The sequence below is a fragment of the Copidosoma floridanum genome, unplaced genomic scaffold (assembly GCF_036245765.1).
Source record: "Copidosoma floridanum isolate Cflo_tuat_1 unplaced genomic scaffold, Cflo_Japanese_pri ptg000027l, whole genome shotgun sequence".
Lineage (NCBI taxonomy): Eukaryota > Metazoa > Arthropoda > Insecta > Hymenoptera > Encyrtidae > Copidosoma > Copidosoma floridanum.
In genome coordinates this window covers 7,920,833-7,936,856 of record NW_028321904.1, presented here as the reverse complement: position 1 = coordinate 7,936,856, position 16,024 = coordinate 7,920,833, and the positions used below count along the sequence as shown (strand labels likewise).

The window sequence follows — 16,024 nt, the reverse complement described above, 5'->3', positions numbered from 1 at the left end:
TTTGCAGTTTCTCCCGTGTAATTTACGAAAAGGGCTATTTTTTAAAGATGTTAAGAGTTCAAACTCCCAAAAATATATATTTAAAAAAATTTTTTTTCTCTTATCTCACAACTTTATTCCCAGAGCAACAAAGTTCTGGAGCTTAATCTCTACATTTTTTATTGCCACAAAAATACAAATACATTTTCTTCTTATTTAAAAACCTGAATTTAGATCTTCAAAGATTTATAAGATTACTGTGAGGGTAAAATAAAAAGCTGATCTCTCACGTAATGGATTCTTTATTTATCTATTTTGAGGCTGCTGTTCCAATCTCGATAAACTTTCTGCGTCAGTTTCTTGACGCTTAAAATTGTATTCATTAGATACATTTGAAGTTTTCCTTGCAATTCATCCTCTTGCGACTTTTGTGACGCCTAAAGGCTATTTTCTGTCAGCTTTGTTAAGTTCTAATACATTTGTTGGCAAGGTAGTTCAACGTCCAATTTCCCTTAAAAAGACCGGTGAGCTTCTTAAGTAAACTCTTTCTTGACTAAAGTTCACAGCAATTGTGACTGCCTAGATACCTCAAGGTTATCTTTTCTGGCCTGCTGTTGAAGACCCAGACTGATTGGGACGAAAATTACGAAGTCCGAAGCTTTGGGGCTGGTTGTAGTGCTCTTTCCCAACGTCTCCTGGTATAACATCGAAGACGTTGGTGTTTAAAGCACCTTTTTTTTGTAGACTCAGTTGTTTTGATGATCTAAGGTGGAGAGATTAGCAGATATTGGTTCGTGATGCTTGCCCGCTGGAGACTCCCGCTGGTTCAAGTTTTTTTTTTCCTTCATAGCTGTTAGGTTCGCCCAGCGCAGACCTTGGAGAGGATTGGTGATTCCTGCTTGAATGCTTGGAGTCGAAAGGGTAATATAGGGTCGTCGGTCACCGGAGTTTCCAGCCTTGCTTAGGTGGCCCTTAAAAGAACCGATTGAAAGTTGAGTAATGAATGTAAATACTTACATTGGCCCTGAAAAAGGCCAGTGGTAAAATTTCTAGTTATTCCTTATTATTATTGATGATAGAAAGCTGGCTGTACGGGTAATTTGACTATAACCCTTGGAGTCTCTGCGTACGAAGACCTTGCTGGAAGAAAGTACGCCACTGACCAAAGAATATCTCGTCTTCAGGTCGTTTCCCGGATAACCAGCCGCTCATTGTTAGTCTATACGTAGTGGCATACTCTTATATACGGTAGTAAAACTGTATTCATTATGTCAGTTTTGTAAAATATGACTAAATATTACATCATACACCATATATATTATTTAGATACTAAAATAAACTGACGGAATATACATAATTACTTTACTTTGCTACATTTTTGATAGCGTTTGTGTATTATATGTTATATAAGTAGTACAAAATTTTTTTGCATATATATTCATATTAGAATACATGTATATGACTGGTTACTATGTATAAAATCATTATGAATGCATAAAAAAGTTAGTATTAAATAGGCTATTGTTTAAGTGGCATTTTTCTAAAATTTCAGTTCAATCAGCTTCTTGTCAACTTATTCGTATTCATACGTAGAATAGTTTGTCAAAAATATAATAAAAAGCTACGTTGAATTTAAAGCAGGTATTTAAAAGATGATTTTAAACTTGCATGATAAGTGGGGCCATCAGTAATCTTACTATCGTATCTTCATGCACTCCAAACAAGTAACACGAGTGGAACCTGGCTCTAGACTCCCCCTGGGCCTGAACCTGCTCCGACTATTCATTACGAGTCAGGGTTGTTACCACGGATGAATCTAGTTAGATTTGATGAGCAGGATTCAGGATGTAATAGTCGCTTTCAGTAGACTCGATCATACTACAAATTGAGAATAGCGATAACTCTTAGGCAGTTTAAACGCCCCCCCCCCCTTACTTTAAATCAGTTAAAGACTTTCATTAATTCGCAAACTGTTACCTTAAAATCGTATGAAAGCCTCAACATGAAAACCAGGTGTATGTATGCTAGCCAGTTAAAGATACTTCACGAGGCTCAGTGCATCAGACAGAATTTAAGGCTGACTAAGATTATCCTGATTGCAAGGAAGAGCATCGTCTGAGTAGACGTTCCTCGTTTAAGACTAAACCCTGGAGTCAATGGAAGGATGTTATCCTTAAGGCTTGGTTGAGCCTGAACTTCTTCGGTTCGTATCTCAATGAAGACTGCTAGTCCAGATGGCTTTGCAACGTTTGTGAGAAAAACACCATACCCTTCTCTGTAACAAGGCTACACCCAAGCCTAAGGTCGTCTCTAATGATTATGCCAACGATACTTACAGTGGTTCTTCAGATGCAGATGAAGAGTAGATTACTCATTGAATGCCCTGTACTCGCTTCAAAACCATTGGAGTTCTATTTGCAACCGCTTGAGAGTACGTTATTGAACTAGCGGGTGACAGGATAATAGTTTATGCTCTAGCGAATTAGGCTTCTTAAGTCTCCATTATCTCCAATTTGTTGTGCAACTTGCTTAAACTTAAGAAAAAAACCAGTCATGTCACATTAACGGGAAATGTTGAATTAACCGCTGTCAACCCCTAAAGCATGGTTAACTTCGAAATGACACCCAGATTTGACTGAACTGTAGAATTCTAAGTGGAGGCTTATATCTTTGACCGAGTATTTGCCTATCTGCCGCCTGTCTCAAAGTATTTCAAAAGCTTTCATTATTTGATTGGACTTGATCTGTCTCATACAGAATTCACAAATTCTGACAAGATACATCTCTTACTGGGAACGGAGATTCATGCCTTTATTGTCAAATCAGATATAAGACGGGAACAATCTTACGAGCTGGTAGCCACGACAACTGCTCTTGGTTGGTTAGTCTTAGGTTAAATTTTCCGCAATTCTCTCAGACTGGTAGTTAGTTCACAATATTGCTTTACTAACGAAGAGCTGAGTATGATACTATAAAGATTCTGGCAAATGGAAGAATTTCCTAATCTTTAGTACAAAATTTCATCTATCAATTGGACTGGCATTGCGTCAGTACTACTACTGAAAAGTATGATTACTCATAAAACTTTTTGCTTACCTTTGGATTTAAATAATATTCTGGGTGCATTTTTTGAATACGAATCTGAAAAAAGTGACAATAAGTCGATTGTATAGTTAGAAATAAAGCTTCTAGGGTTCCAAAAAATGATCTCGTGACAGTAGACAGAACTTTGCGTTATTAATGCAAAACATACGTACATTTAAGAAACAAATTGACAGTTCTCAAAAGATTTCTGTCGAATACTTTCTGATATAACTCACTGTAACAAAGGTATGGTTTTATCGGAAACTATCCGTATGGAATATACATATGCCAGCGGTATGATACAGTACTTCACTAACACATGCTGCCTTCTGGTGATTAATTTTTTCATTACATCTCAACGCTACTCAACACTACTTTTTCGGTTGGTAATGAAAGTCAGAGAGTGAACGTGTACTTTCATTAAAATGGAGGTAAGGGGACTTTTTTCTTTTTCTGCTGTGACTCTGGCTACTTCCGCTGTATGTAACCGTAGCCTAAAATTTTCACTCTACATGGTACTCTTATAAACATTATTATAATGTTAATATTTTTATATCATCAAGCTACAATTGATGTTAGACTTGAGAGGTATATAGAGATCTAACTAAGACTAAGGGTAAGTAAACATTGTCAAGAAAAATTTTGTTACGTATAAACTTATAATTAAAATCATGTTCGTCAAAATCAATTTCTTAACTTCTAGGTTTGACAAAAAAGAATTTTCGACTAACAGCTTTGTCTTGGAACCCGATTATCAAAATTTTTTGAAGTCAATGATGGAAGTATTACTGTATTCAACACATTGATCTTCGTCTTATAATATTATTCAGTTTCTTTGTGGAGTAAACATCACTGTTGAAATATAATCACTATCATAGTGTGCTCTTGTAATGATAAAAAATTAAAGTTCATAATGTAAACGATAAAAATTAAATGTTATTTTTGTATTGCACGATTATAATATAAAAATGTAATTGTTTCATGGTACAGAGCTATGATGTATTGTTCTTAGTATTTTGTAAGAAATGTATTTTTTTAATTTTTGTATTTATAATTTTATTGTTATTGATACTTAACTTTTTGAGTTGTACAGTAAAGTAATTGTTAGAAAGTTACATCACCACGTAAAATTTTGTTTTCGCCTCAATTTGTGATTCCTATTTAGGTCAGAGTAATATCAAATTATTTAAAACATTTAATCTACTGTCTGAAATAAAAAAACACGTAAATCTTTTACTAAAACAATATTTAAAAACGTTGTTTACCACATGCACACTTATTAATAACATCACATTCTGATGAGAAAATCATAACACCTGAACAAATTGATAAATTTATTTCGGCTGAAATTCCTTCGAATAATATAACACTTACAAAATTATCGATTCAACACATGCTTCATGGCCCTCATACAGATCAAAGTCTATGTATTGATAATTCTTAAATAAAATGTACAAAAAATATTCTAAAAACTTAAACAAACCAAACTACATTTAAAAATAACGGTTACCCACAATGTAATATGAGAAGAAATAATATGTTTGAAAAACATGTTAACAAAAGTCTAAATACAGATAAGACTTATTGATAATTCATTGTTGATAATTCAATGGTTGTTCCAAACAATAAATTTTTGTTAATGAAGTATAAATGTCATTTAAACGTTGAATATTGCGCATCAATACAAAGCATACAATATATTTATAACTACATACATAAAGGTAGTTACAGAGCATTCATTGAACTAGGAAAATCAAACAAACTGAATAAAGAAATATTAGATAAAATTAGTATTTACGTAGATGCTTGATATGTGAGTCCAATGGAAGCAGCTTGGAGACTTCAAAAATATCCAATTTATGGTAGAAGTCATACAGTTGTTAATCTATTTGTTTATCTTGACAATGAACAAAAACTCATATTTAAATAATCTAATATCAAAAGCGTAATAAAAAATTATTAAACACCCCTTACAGCTTGGTTTGAATTAAATAAAATAGATGATTTTGCAAAATCAGTAAAATATGTCAACATTCCCGAGCATTACATTTTTTACAATAAACTTAAAAAACGGGAAAAAAGGAAAATTGTAATGAAAAATATTGCTACAGGTAGATTAAACATAGTATCTCCAAAAGATCATAAGCGTTTTTTTAAAACTTACTTTAAATAAATTACATGGGGCTACATAATTCGAAGACGTTAAAAACCATAATAAAATAACATATAAAAATTTCGGGGATACTGCAATTGTAATGGGTTTAATTGAACATAATTCTGAAATTGATAATATTTTTAAAGAAGCAATAACAGTTATGGTTTCATACCAGTTGAGACAAATTTTTGCTTGATTTTTGATGTCAGAAAACATTGAAGGAGATAAAATATGGAATGAATATGAAAAATATTTTACAGAATACTTCGATAATAATAATAATAATTGTGCCCTTTTACATATTAATTAAATTTTAGTATCTGAATTTTCGTTAAACTTGATAGAGAAAACATTTTAGATATTGAAATATAGTTTGGAAAGAAATTTTTGATTATAAGTAATAATGTATCTAATAACAACAACATGATTTTAATATTCTTGTATACATAGACAAAATTTATTAGTTATAATGAATGTATCCCATTATTGCATATTGTGTTCAATTTCTACTGTACCAACTTCAACTTATTTATAATCCATTAAGATGACTCATTTTATGAGTCAACTCATAAAGCTGTATCAAAACCACGAAAACGAAGTTCTATTCCTATTCTGAGTCATCTTAATGCGAAATCTCCCCGGTTTGTATTAGTGATAAACTAAATGTTATTTTAATTTATGTATGTATTGGTATTATTAACTCATATACAAAATAATATAATACATACACATAAAAATTTTACGCATAGTTTATCATCAATGCTAACAAAAAAAAAGCTTAGCGCACTAAGGACTTTATACTTACAAATAAATTGAACTATAATTGATACAAATTGGTTTCTGGTCATACTTAGTTGTATAAATGGAATGGTTATTAATTTTTTGTATGTATAAGGTTTATCTATTTGCCTTCTGGGTGGTGTGGAAAAATAGATGAAAAAAAGATTTATTTTAAAAAAAGAAATATGTTCTTATTGGCTTAGAATGCCCTACACTGTTAACTATATAATATAACAGTAAACTTCATTAATGCATATAATAATAATGACGCTTTGTGCAACGACTCCTTATAAATCAATTATGACTTTAAATGTCTTCATGGCGATAAAATAAATCATGTCGATAAGACAGTTGTACACGTCTGTATACACATTAAGGTCCGAGAATGATGGTGTGATCCCTGTCAGGTTTTCCAAAGGCAGTGTGGTGGGTGGTGGGGGGTCACGAAAAAAGGCGTGGGGGGGCTGTGAAGGGGCTGTGGGGGGTCTTAGAAAAAACTACGACGTATTAAAATAAGGGAGAAAATGACGGGTTTTTACCTTATTTTGTGGGTGGTCAGTGGGGGGGGGTAAATGGGGGTCTGTGGGAAGGTTGTGTGGAATACCCCACTGAGATAACTTTATAATATAGGAGAATATATATATATATATATATATATATATATATATATATATAGATGTGTTGTGTTAATGTCGATATAGAGCTAGCGGAGCTCTTTGATTGGTTGCAAAGTTCTGTGTTTACCGTATCACAGATTTATAAAACGTCTTGAGTGATAAAATTCTGTGTGAATGATTTGAGACAAAGTTTGACATTGACATATACTATCAAGCACTCTATATACTTTTGGTGTAGTTTGTTGGTTACAAACCATTTAAAACATGTGCTGGACGCATGGACTGATTGGTTGATACCATATTTAAGGTTAAAATATACGGTAAGAGGTAGACATACAATTTATCTTTGCAAACAAAAATATTGAATAATTATTGAGCATAAACTGTGTGGTATTGAATGGACATTGTCATATTATGTAATTTATGAAATACGAATTATTAGTGAAGTTTATATCATTATATTAGCTTCAAGTAAGTACAAAGCAATCTCTTGAGTGTATTATTTTTTCTATAAATTCTATTGGTCAAGTAAAACCAGTTTACGGTTGTGGTAATTTAAAATTTAGTTCCATGCATTTGAAACACACGCAAGGATCTTATTTTTATTGCTTATCTTACATTCATTGCTGATATGTCTCGTGAAGTCCTCTAAATCTGCAATGCATTGACAATGTTTTATACATGATGAATTTTGTGGAGATATAATAGTATAATTTAAGTACCTACAATACTTACACATTACGTACGCTGACGTGCAACTTGCTTATACCAACAACTTTATTTGCTTGTAATTCACGCATTTTTTGCTCTCCCACTCAACATTTCTAGAGCTAATCTTTCAGCATTACTCTCTCGATTACTGCAAATTTTATTGTATCAAATCATGGCAAATTTTTTAAGTAACGGTCTGAACTTCTGAACCATTTTTCTCCACAAAAAAAAGTCTTGAGAATAAACAAATAGCACCATCGGAAACAGCAGATAAAAATCTATCGATTTGTATTTGTTAATTATTTTTTTAGCTATTTCCCAGCCATTATGATCGAGTTGAGCATGTTCGGGCGAAAAAAGTTCCGCACGCGCGTAAGATGGCCAACTCTCAGTGGACAAGGTATATATCATGTGTTATAACACACGAATACTCTATGGATCTCACTCTCAATCGGCGGCATGATAATACACGATAAACTTTGCGCATGAGCTCCATGCGCTACATCTGTACGCGTCATGCTGTCCAAGCTCGCAGACTATACTATATTAGAACAGTCATATCCGATGCATTGTACTCGTGAAATCTACAGTGTTGTTGCATGCATTCACGCGTATTATGCATAATGTGTCTCACGCTGAAACAGTGTTAACAGTGTTTATACTATAATTGCTTGGATTTTTTTTCCGTGTGGGGTTAAGCCACCTCAGCAGTTATGTATACGTGAAGATGATGATTAAATTATAACAGTTGTTGTAGGTCAAGAGGTGAGCTCCTTCCCCACTGCACCTGTTACATGTGTTCATTGGAGTTTCCCACTGGGTTACCATTGGTTGGGGTTAGATAGCCTTGAAGTCTAGCCGCACATATATTGGAGTTGAAGTTAAAGCGTGAGGTCCTGATGCTCGTTGCTCTATTTCGCTATTGCGAGTAATATTACAAATTGTATCGTAAGATTACGGAGTTGTGCCTAGTTTTGTGAATTGAATAGTTGTGAAAAATTAAAAAAAATAAATAAAAAGAGAATCGATGTTAACTAGTTTTTTATTGAAGTTGAAATTGTCTATGGAATATAATGGGGCAGCTGAGCGCGTGCGGGTCAGACTTGAAATTGAGTACACGTCCTGAGAGGTTTTGGGTTGAGCGTCCAACACTCACTGGCAACGGTTGCTGGGTAAATCGTATCGGGGTTGTCCTCCAATCTGCACGTCCAAACGAGAGAGTTGTCTTCAGGTTTGTCCTCCAGATGAGAGCTCTGACTTCTTGCCTTAGCAATTGGCCTTTTCTATGCTTCCAACACCTTGCTATGCGGTTCTGCAGGGGAACATTGATAGTTAGTTCTCCAATTAAGGCTTTTTTAAGTCTCCCTTGCTTTGCTTCCGTCGTTAGGAAGTGGGGCGTCTTTCATTTCTTATCTGATAGCGCTTAGCTTCCTCTTACAAAGTTTAAATAAGTACAATTTTTGACGTTTTCATACCGGAGTTTGTAAATATAAAGGCGAAACAGTTCGTACAAACAATAAGGGCAAACAAAACTGCTAAACATAAGAATGATAAAAATCGGACTGTTTTAACTTCATTGGCACAAATTGGATAAGTATATAAAAATCGTGTTTATGCTTGTTTTGTTGTTTGTGACTTGTGCATATATTTAGTTGATCCTATTTGTTGGCATCGCCATTTTAGAGGGATGATTACTTTTACAACTCATAGTGCAAAAGGTATGAGTGTAGTGCTTTGTTTAATTACATGGGACCTCGATGTTGTTGAACTCGTGTAGAATGTTTCTTATTAATCATTCAGTGCTCGGCAACTATCAGTTTTTTAGTTACGTTGTCGAGGACAGATAATAGGAGTGCACCTCTGTCTTCACAATGACTTATCTATTTGTATTTGTACATAGATTACAGAGCACCGTAGTTAGAGGCATCCAGTTCTTAAAATCTGAATTTTAACGATCATGAAATATATTTTAATCGTTGCGTTGAATAATTAACAACGAAAAGAAAAACAGGATTCTAAGATTTAAATATACGTTTCCAACGTTACAATACAAAATTCACTTCCTGAATGTAAAAAAGATTTAGCCAATTGAAAGTTATCAATTAAATTTTAATAACACTATTTAATGTTGGCACATGATGTGCTAATATTTCTGTTAATATTTTATCACGTTATTGTTTTGTAAAAAAATCATTAAAGTTATTATTTTGATTTAGCACAACTATTTATGTTGTTTTTGTAAAAAAAGGCTAATCTTTTAAAACCTATATTATAAAACAAATAATTTATAAGCACATTTATATTGATTAAAATAAAGTGTAGTCATTTATTTTAATAAAATGAGTGGAATAACTAAATTAATTAATTGACACTTTGTTTTCCCTTCAAATTGTGTAAGTCTACTGGCAGTGACTACCACCGTTTCTATTGTTTTTTTTTACTCCTTGAGTTTTAATAATATGTGTGATCATATCAAATAATACTAATTGCACGTAATAATTGAAAACTCAATATATAAAAGAATGAATAAAAACCAGAAAAAGTCAACATATCTTGAATTTTGTAAATATTTGAATTTATATCATGTAATAACCATATTCAGTATTTTGAGTACTCGTTCGTGATAACTATGGAATTGATATATTTGCCTCATGGGCGGTGTGGAAAAAGTAGGTAACTATATACGACTGAGGAACATTTTATAGTACACAGTAGGAGCTGTCACTGACTACTACTGGTTCTAGTCAGTGGCACCTTATTAGAGGATGCACAAGAGAGAAGTTGCTGCAACTAGCAGTTGCTTAGATTACAGTTCATCTACAGGCTATATATTGTCAACACAAACTATACATAAGACTGTAAGTGTTGAAAGTATAAGACATATAAGACATATGCTAAAAGAAGACTTCAGAAAAAAATGTTATACTTTGCAAAGTTGCATTTTTTTAAATTTTAACGCATAAAGAAAGGTAAAAACAACTCTTAAAAAATGTTTTTAAACTCAATTGTAATTTATGGAGTAAAAACTGAAAAGAAACTATATTTATTTATTTTTATATATGTTAGCCTATAAAATCCACAAGTTCGGCATTTTTTTTTAGGAAAATCGAATTTTGCAACCATCCATAACAAGAGTGTAATGTGACTTAGTCTGTTAAACTTGGGGATTAACTTTTTCTGACCCCCAGCTACTTGTATGCAAAGTTTCAGAAAAACTGATTTTTTTTCACATTTCAGTTGATGTAAAAAGTCCCATATATATTGTGACAATAGGAAAATTTAATACGAAAAGTCACTCTATGTTAAATTAAAACGCAACCACGTACTGTAGTTTGAGACCTGGAGGTATCATCTAATTGCTCGAAATTTTTAACGCTGAACTAACATTTATTAACCCGTAGCCCGTAATACAGTATACAACATTAGCTGTATCTTCTCCGTTGATGTGGTTGCGATCTGACTTGATGGCGGCTTGGCGTTTAAATAACGATACCCTTGGAAAATTCTCAACCTATCCTCACTTACGAGCTTCTCCCAGATACCGTGATTGAATTCCTTAACTTTCTCTCTCTCTCTTTCTCTCTCTCACTCTCTTTCACTTTCTCTCGCTTTCTCTCTCTCTCTTTCTCCTTCTTTCTCTTTTCTTTCTCTCACCCATGTTCTCTTGTCTCTTTTATCTCGCGTCCCTGTACTCAACCTAACCCTTGCTATATTTCTTACTCATTCGCATATACAATATACTTTCTCACATCACACTGTTATCTTGACAAGTTAATGCACGATCTTACAGATGGAAGAAGTACTGTAACTGGACAAGCTACTGAGGCAACCAGGACTCTTTCTTTTTTCCTCGGCGCTGGAATTCTCGTGTTCTGATTTTGCAGTACTCTCTTGCCCTCAAAAGAGTGCCCTCAAAAGAGTGGCTTTTGCTTTTCTCTCTCCCTTTCTCTATCTCGTTATATTCAGTGAGTCTCTCAACGGTCTGAGAAAGCGATGCAGGTACTTTGCAGCCCAGGCGGAGGGGTGTCTTACGCGTAGCTACTATTGCTGCTTCCTTGCTTTGATGGCCTGTCTCTAGACTGAGGTGAGTCAATTAGAGTGGTGGGGTAATCGGAGCTTTTCTTAATATATTTTTGTAAATCCATCCAATTTTTAAAAAAAAGCTTTTTTTTCAATTTTTGACTCTAACGCGTCTCTTTTACATGTAAATATAGCGATAAAAAACTGTTTTTTTTGAATAAAAACTAGTTGAAGCGTACTGTCATTTCATAGTTGAAAAAATGGTTCGTACACCAGTTGTATCATATGAAAAATATTTAAAAAATTCTAAAAACTTTGATGTGTTAGACAAGAAATATTTAAACTGAAAATTTAAAGAAGGAAAAATCGGAACGGTTTTTCATTAGGTTTTAGCGGTTTTGTGACGTTTGTTTTGTCTGCTCTAAATTTATTATAAAGTTGTTTTGTTATCGCTGATGCCATGTCCAAGAATTGTCGATTTGCAGGGTTCAAGATGGGTTTTGACAGCTATGGTTCCCTCTTTCGCCCATACAGTTATGCAAATATTCCCGAGCTTTGCCTAATATTTCTTCCAGAGAACGCAAGGAAAATATTTTTAAAAAAAATTTTGTTATTATTCTAAATCTGTAGAGATTAAAAAAAAATACTGTATAGTAATTCTTAATTATTGTAATTAGAAATTGATGTTAAAATTTTTTTAAATAATATTATTACGATGATGGACTAGGGCCACACAAGATACTACCGAAAAAAAGGCAATTAAGTGTTTACCACAAAGTAATAAGTAAAAGAAAGTAAAAAAAAAAAAAAAAAGAAACGAGACAACTAAAGTAAAACAAAGTACTAAAAAAACAAATAAGCTGACGAGCTTTTCCAATAATATATCATTGCAAGTCACAGCGAGATTGCGAGAGAAGGGCAAGCACAAAATCTGGTGGGTGGTCACGATAGTCTCTAACATGCTTCACATTGATGAAGGATGGAGGGCTATGAGCGGCTACGTCGGGTCAGTAGTCTGTCGTAAGAAAAAACAAGAAAAAGCCGCCACGCGGGACGCTGTGGTTGTCAAGTAGGGATTCATAGGTAATAAGGTTTTGAAGATAGCTGAAGCTTACTCTTGAATACTATGAGATACAATGTTATTCTTGGTAGCTTTACCCGAAAGTAATCCTAATGTGGTTTCAGGGTGAATCAATAGCCATGTGGCAAGGGTGGGGGAGGTTTTTGTGGGCATAGGTGGTCTAATAGAAAATATGCACTGAATTTTACACTACTGTAGTCCCTGTGGTGTGCGTCAATTCATTTTCCTTTTCTACACACAAAATCTTGATACAGCGTAGCTCTGAATCGTAGTTTGCAAGATAGAGTATTCTGATGATCAATTGTTGTAACATGATGACTGTAATTTAATAGTAAGTTTTTTCAGATCCTAAAAATAGTGCAAGATGCCACTTGAAAATTCAATAGCTCACTTTACAAAGTATACTATCATAAGTTTTATTATTGGTAAACAAAAATTATTTTATGAATTATAAGCATGCAGATATTTTGCGTAAGGCGACAAGAGACATTTATAATAATGTGTTAGTACACTACGATACTACTGCGCGAGGAAGGCGGTTAAAGCGTGTATCAATGACCTAACCTCTCACACGTGTGGTGTATACAACTTTTCGAAAAATTGTGAGCGGGGAACAAGATTATGAGTCATCTAATATGGCACTAAAGATTTCGATGTACACACGCACTTGCACGAGTGCTCAGCACGAGTTATGAGTCACATGTGTAAATTGAGGTCTTTAGAGCCACAACAAATGGCTCATAATCGAGGGTCCCGCGCACGGCATGTCAAAAAGTATTTCTTATAATTGGCGTCATGTGAACTTAAAAAGAGTAAACAAAGTAAAGAGAGAAAAAAATAACAAATGATTTCAAGATGTGTATAAATCATTCCTTTTAGCTTTATATAATGTTCTGTGTAGTTTTCAAAAGACATATCTAAAGTTTTTTACAGAGACCCTTGTTTTTTTATTGTTCAAAAGTGTTTCTTATGATACTAATATTAAGTTTTAGAGTATGATGAAAAATTGTATTATTAACATTATTTGTGGACTTTAGCAATTTGTTATTTAATTGATACCAAAAAACAATTTTAATTATTTACATGTGAGCAAAGTTTTTAACTGAAGGTTCAAATATTCTGTACCTTTTAATTTTATTTCAGAAAATGGAAAGTGAAATCCGTAAGGAAGTAGATGAGGCAGTAAAAATTGCAAGATCTGACAAAGAAGTACCTCTTAACGAACTTACTACAGACATCTATGCGTGTAACTTAGAGAAAGAAATACGTAATACGACACCTTTCAAACCACTTGTACATTCTAGTTTGGGATCTGCTGTAAACATTTAATTTATACATATTAAAAATGATTTGTTCTGTATTTCTTTAACTTTTTATTAACAATCTATATCTGTCAAATTTGGCACTGTTCTTTTGAATAAAGATATGGCCTTAAAAATTATTAAAACATGATCAGCAAAATTTTTTTGCGAGTACAACTGAAACTGTTGAATTTATTTCATATTTAAAATCCTTATTTATCTCATTTTCTAATTTTAAACATACGTTTATTCATAATTTAGTCATACATAATTTTTTTAAGCAGACTATGTTGAGTGCACACAAGAATTGTACATAATTTTCCGTGAAGAAATTTTTGTATGTAAAATATCATACACAAGCTATTGAATAATAACTACAAAATATTTATTTTAATTTTCTTACGCACAATATTTATGCACTATCAAGTTTTTATGTGATGTACCCTAAATCTTTGCTTAAGTACACTTAAAAAAATACACTACTATGCTGCGAGTGCCATAGAGCATGTATTGATCTTCTATACATCCAATAAGCATTTAATTAAAGGAACGCAAGGCTTGATGCGCTGAATATCAACTTTTACAGTCGTGTTAATGGCCAGTAGCTGTAACGATGTCAAGTTTCATTTAGCGGCTTCCTTTGCATATGTTATATTTTTGCATATGCTGACTTAACTCTCATTTTATTAATATTAGTTTTACTTGAAAATAGCTAAAAGTGATTAAACCATACAAGTAGAAATAGATTTGAATTATGAAATGATAACTCAAATGCGGTAAAAGAAAATGAACTCTTAAAATAAGGAACGTAAAGTAACGGTTTCCATATGATAATAGCAAGAGCCATTAAAATTTGCAATAACCAATTCTCTGTTTTTATTTTTCATAGCAAAAAGATTTTGTGTAGCACCTTAATAGAATCTTTACAAAACAATTTTAAAAACTTTTATCAAGTACTTTGCAGTAAAATTTTAGCATAACATTAACGATTAGCAACAAATCTTACTAGACTTTTTTTACGTATTTCTATGCGTAAGAAATAAGGATACACGTAGCTGTTAGGCTAAGTACTGTGAATATGAGTACTTGGTTTTCACCACTATTTGTGTTAATCAAGGTACATTTATTTGTCAATGTTTTAAACTCATAGACAAAATATCTGTGAATATAATTTAGTTCATTATGTTAGCTTTTCAAAGTACACATTTATTAGGTAGGTATCGATTTTCGTTTGATATTTTAACGCATCATTCTTCAAACTGTAAAAGATCTTACGTAATAATTCCACAATCCTGTAAAATTTGTAGCATTAAGAACAAAAGTCTCACTAAATGGAAAAGATGACAAATGTATGTGTTCAAATCATTTTTTCTTGGCAAGACCCTCATAAAAGAACACAGTTAGTAGAATACGGTAAGTTGTACCTACAGATTAGGTATTGATTTTAAAAGGTCCCATGCTCCCATGCCTGACAGAATCTTGACTAAAATTCTAATAATTACATATAAGTATTAGTAGAAATAAATAGGGTTTCTGTACTCATTAACTTATGCAATTAAACATAAAAACCACTACAAAAATACATTAAAAACATTGTTAATTACTGGGACACTTAATATTTCTTATTTTTTAAATTTTCTAAGAAAATATTTTTTTTACTTTACAACCATTATGACAAGGTGTGTGCCAAATTTCTGTGCATAAATATGTAACTATGCATGTTTATACAATATCATCATAAGAGTATTGAAATCACTTTACGCGAAAAGACCTTTTTCATTGAAAATTCCCTACCACGTGCAGTAATGGGTTTTTCATAGCTTGGTATGGTTTTTTCCAGTACCGAGTCTGTATAAGATGTACGCTTAAATATGTTAGTCATGTAAGGTCTCCTTTAACCGTCAGGTAAAATCATTTTAATGCAAGGTGAAACATTTTCTCTCTACTGTCTTAACGAAAATCCCCTACCACGTAAAATTGTACATATGTATTTTACAAAAACCGGCATATTTTTAGGGCCAAAATAGACAAATAATAAAAATAGATCAATAATTGTAAAAATATTTTTCTTGTATTGTCCGTTACCATAATAAGCTATAAATTTTTGGGTCCTGCTAAATCTACACGAGAAAAATAGGAATGTTTCGGACTATCATCAAATCTTATTATAATTAAGGTAAAGGCACTGTCAATGATAGTAAAAGTACCTTCTCCCATTTAAATCGTTTACTTATTATAAATGTACGGCTCAGTCACTATCCAAATCTATAATCAAACATGAGACAGAGATATTTTC

At 32.7% G+C, this 16,024-nt stretch overlaps 1 protein-coding gene across 1 annotated transcript in view; it reads left to right on the top strand.

Moving 5' to 3' along the window:
* LOC111642868 (pyruvate dehydrogenase E1 component subunit alpha type II, mitochondrial-like) overlaps positions 1-13,787 on the top strand; it is a 357,445-nt gene extending 343,658 nt beyond the window's left edge. The window contains exon 6 of the mRNA XM_089595686.1: positions 13,571-13,787. Within this exon, the coding sequence (XP_089451812.1) occupies positions 13,571-13,756 (186 nt within the window). The 3' untranslated portion in view covers positions 13,757-13,787. The remainder of the gene's footprint in view (positions 1-13,570) is intronic.
* The last annotated feature ends 2,237 nt before the right edge of the window (positions 13,788-16,024 follow it).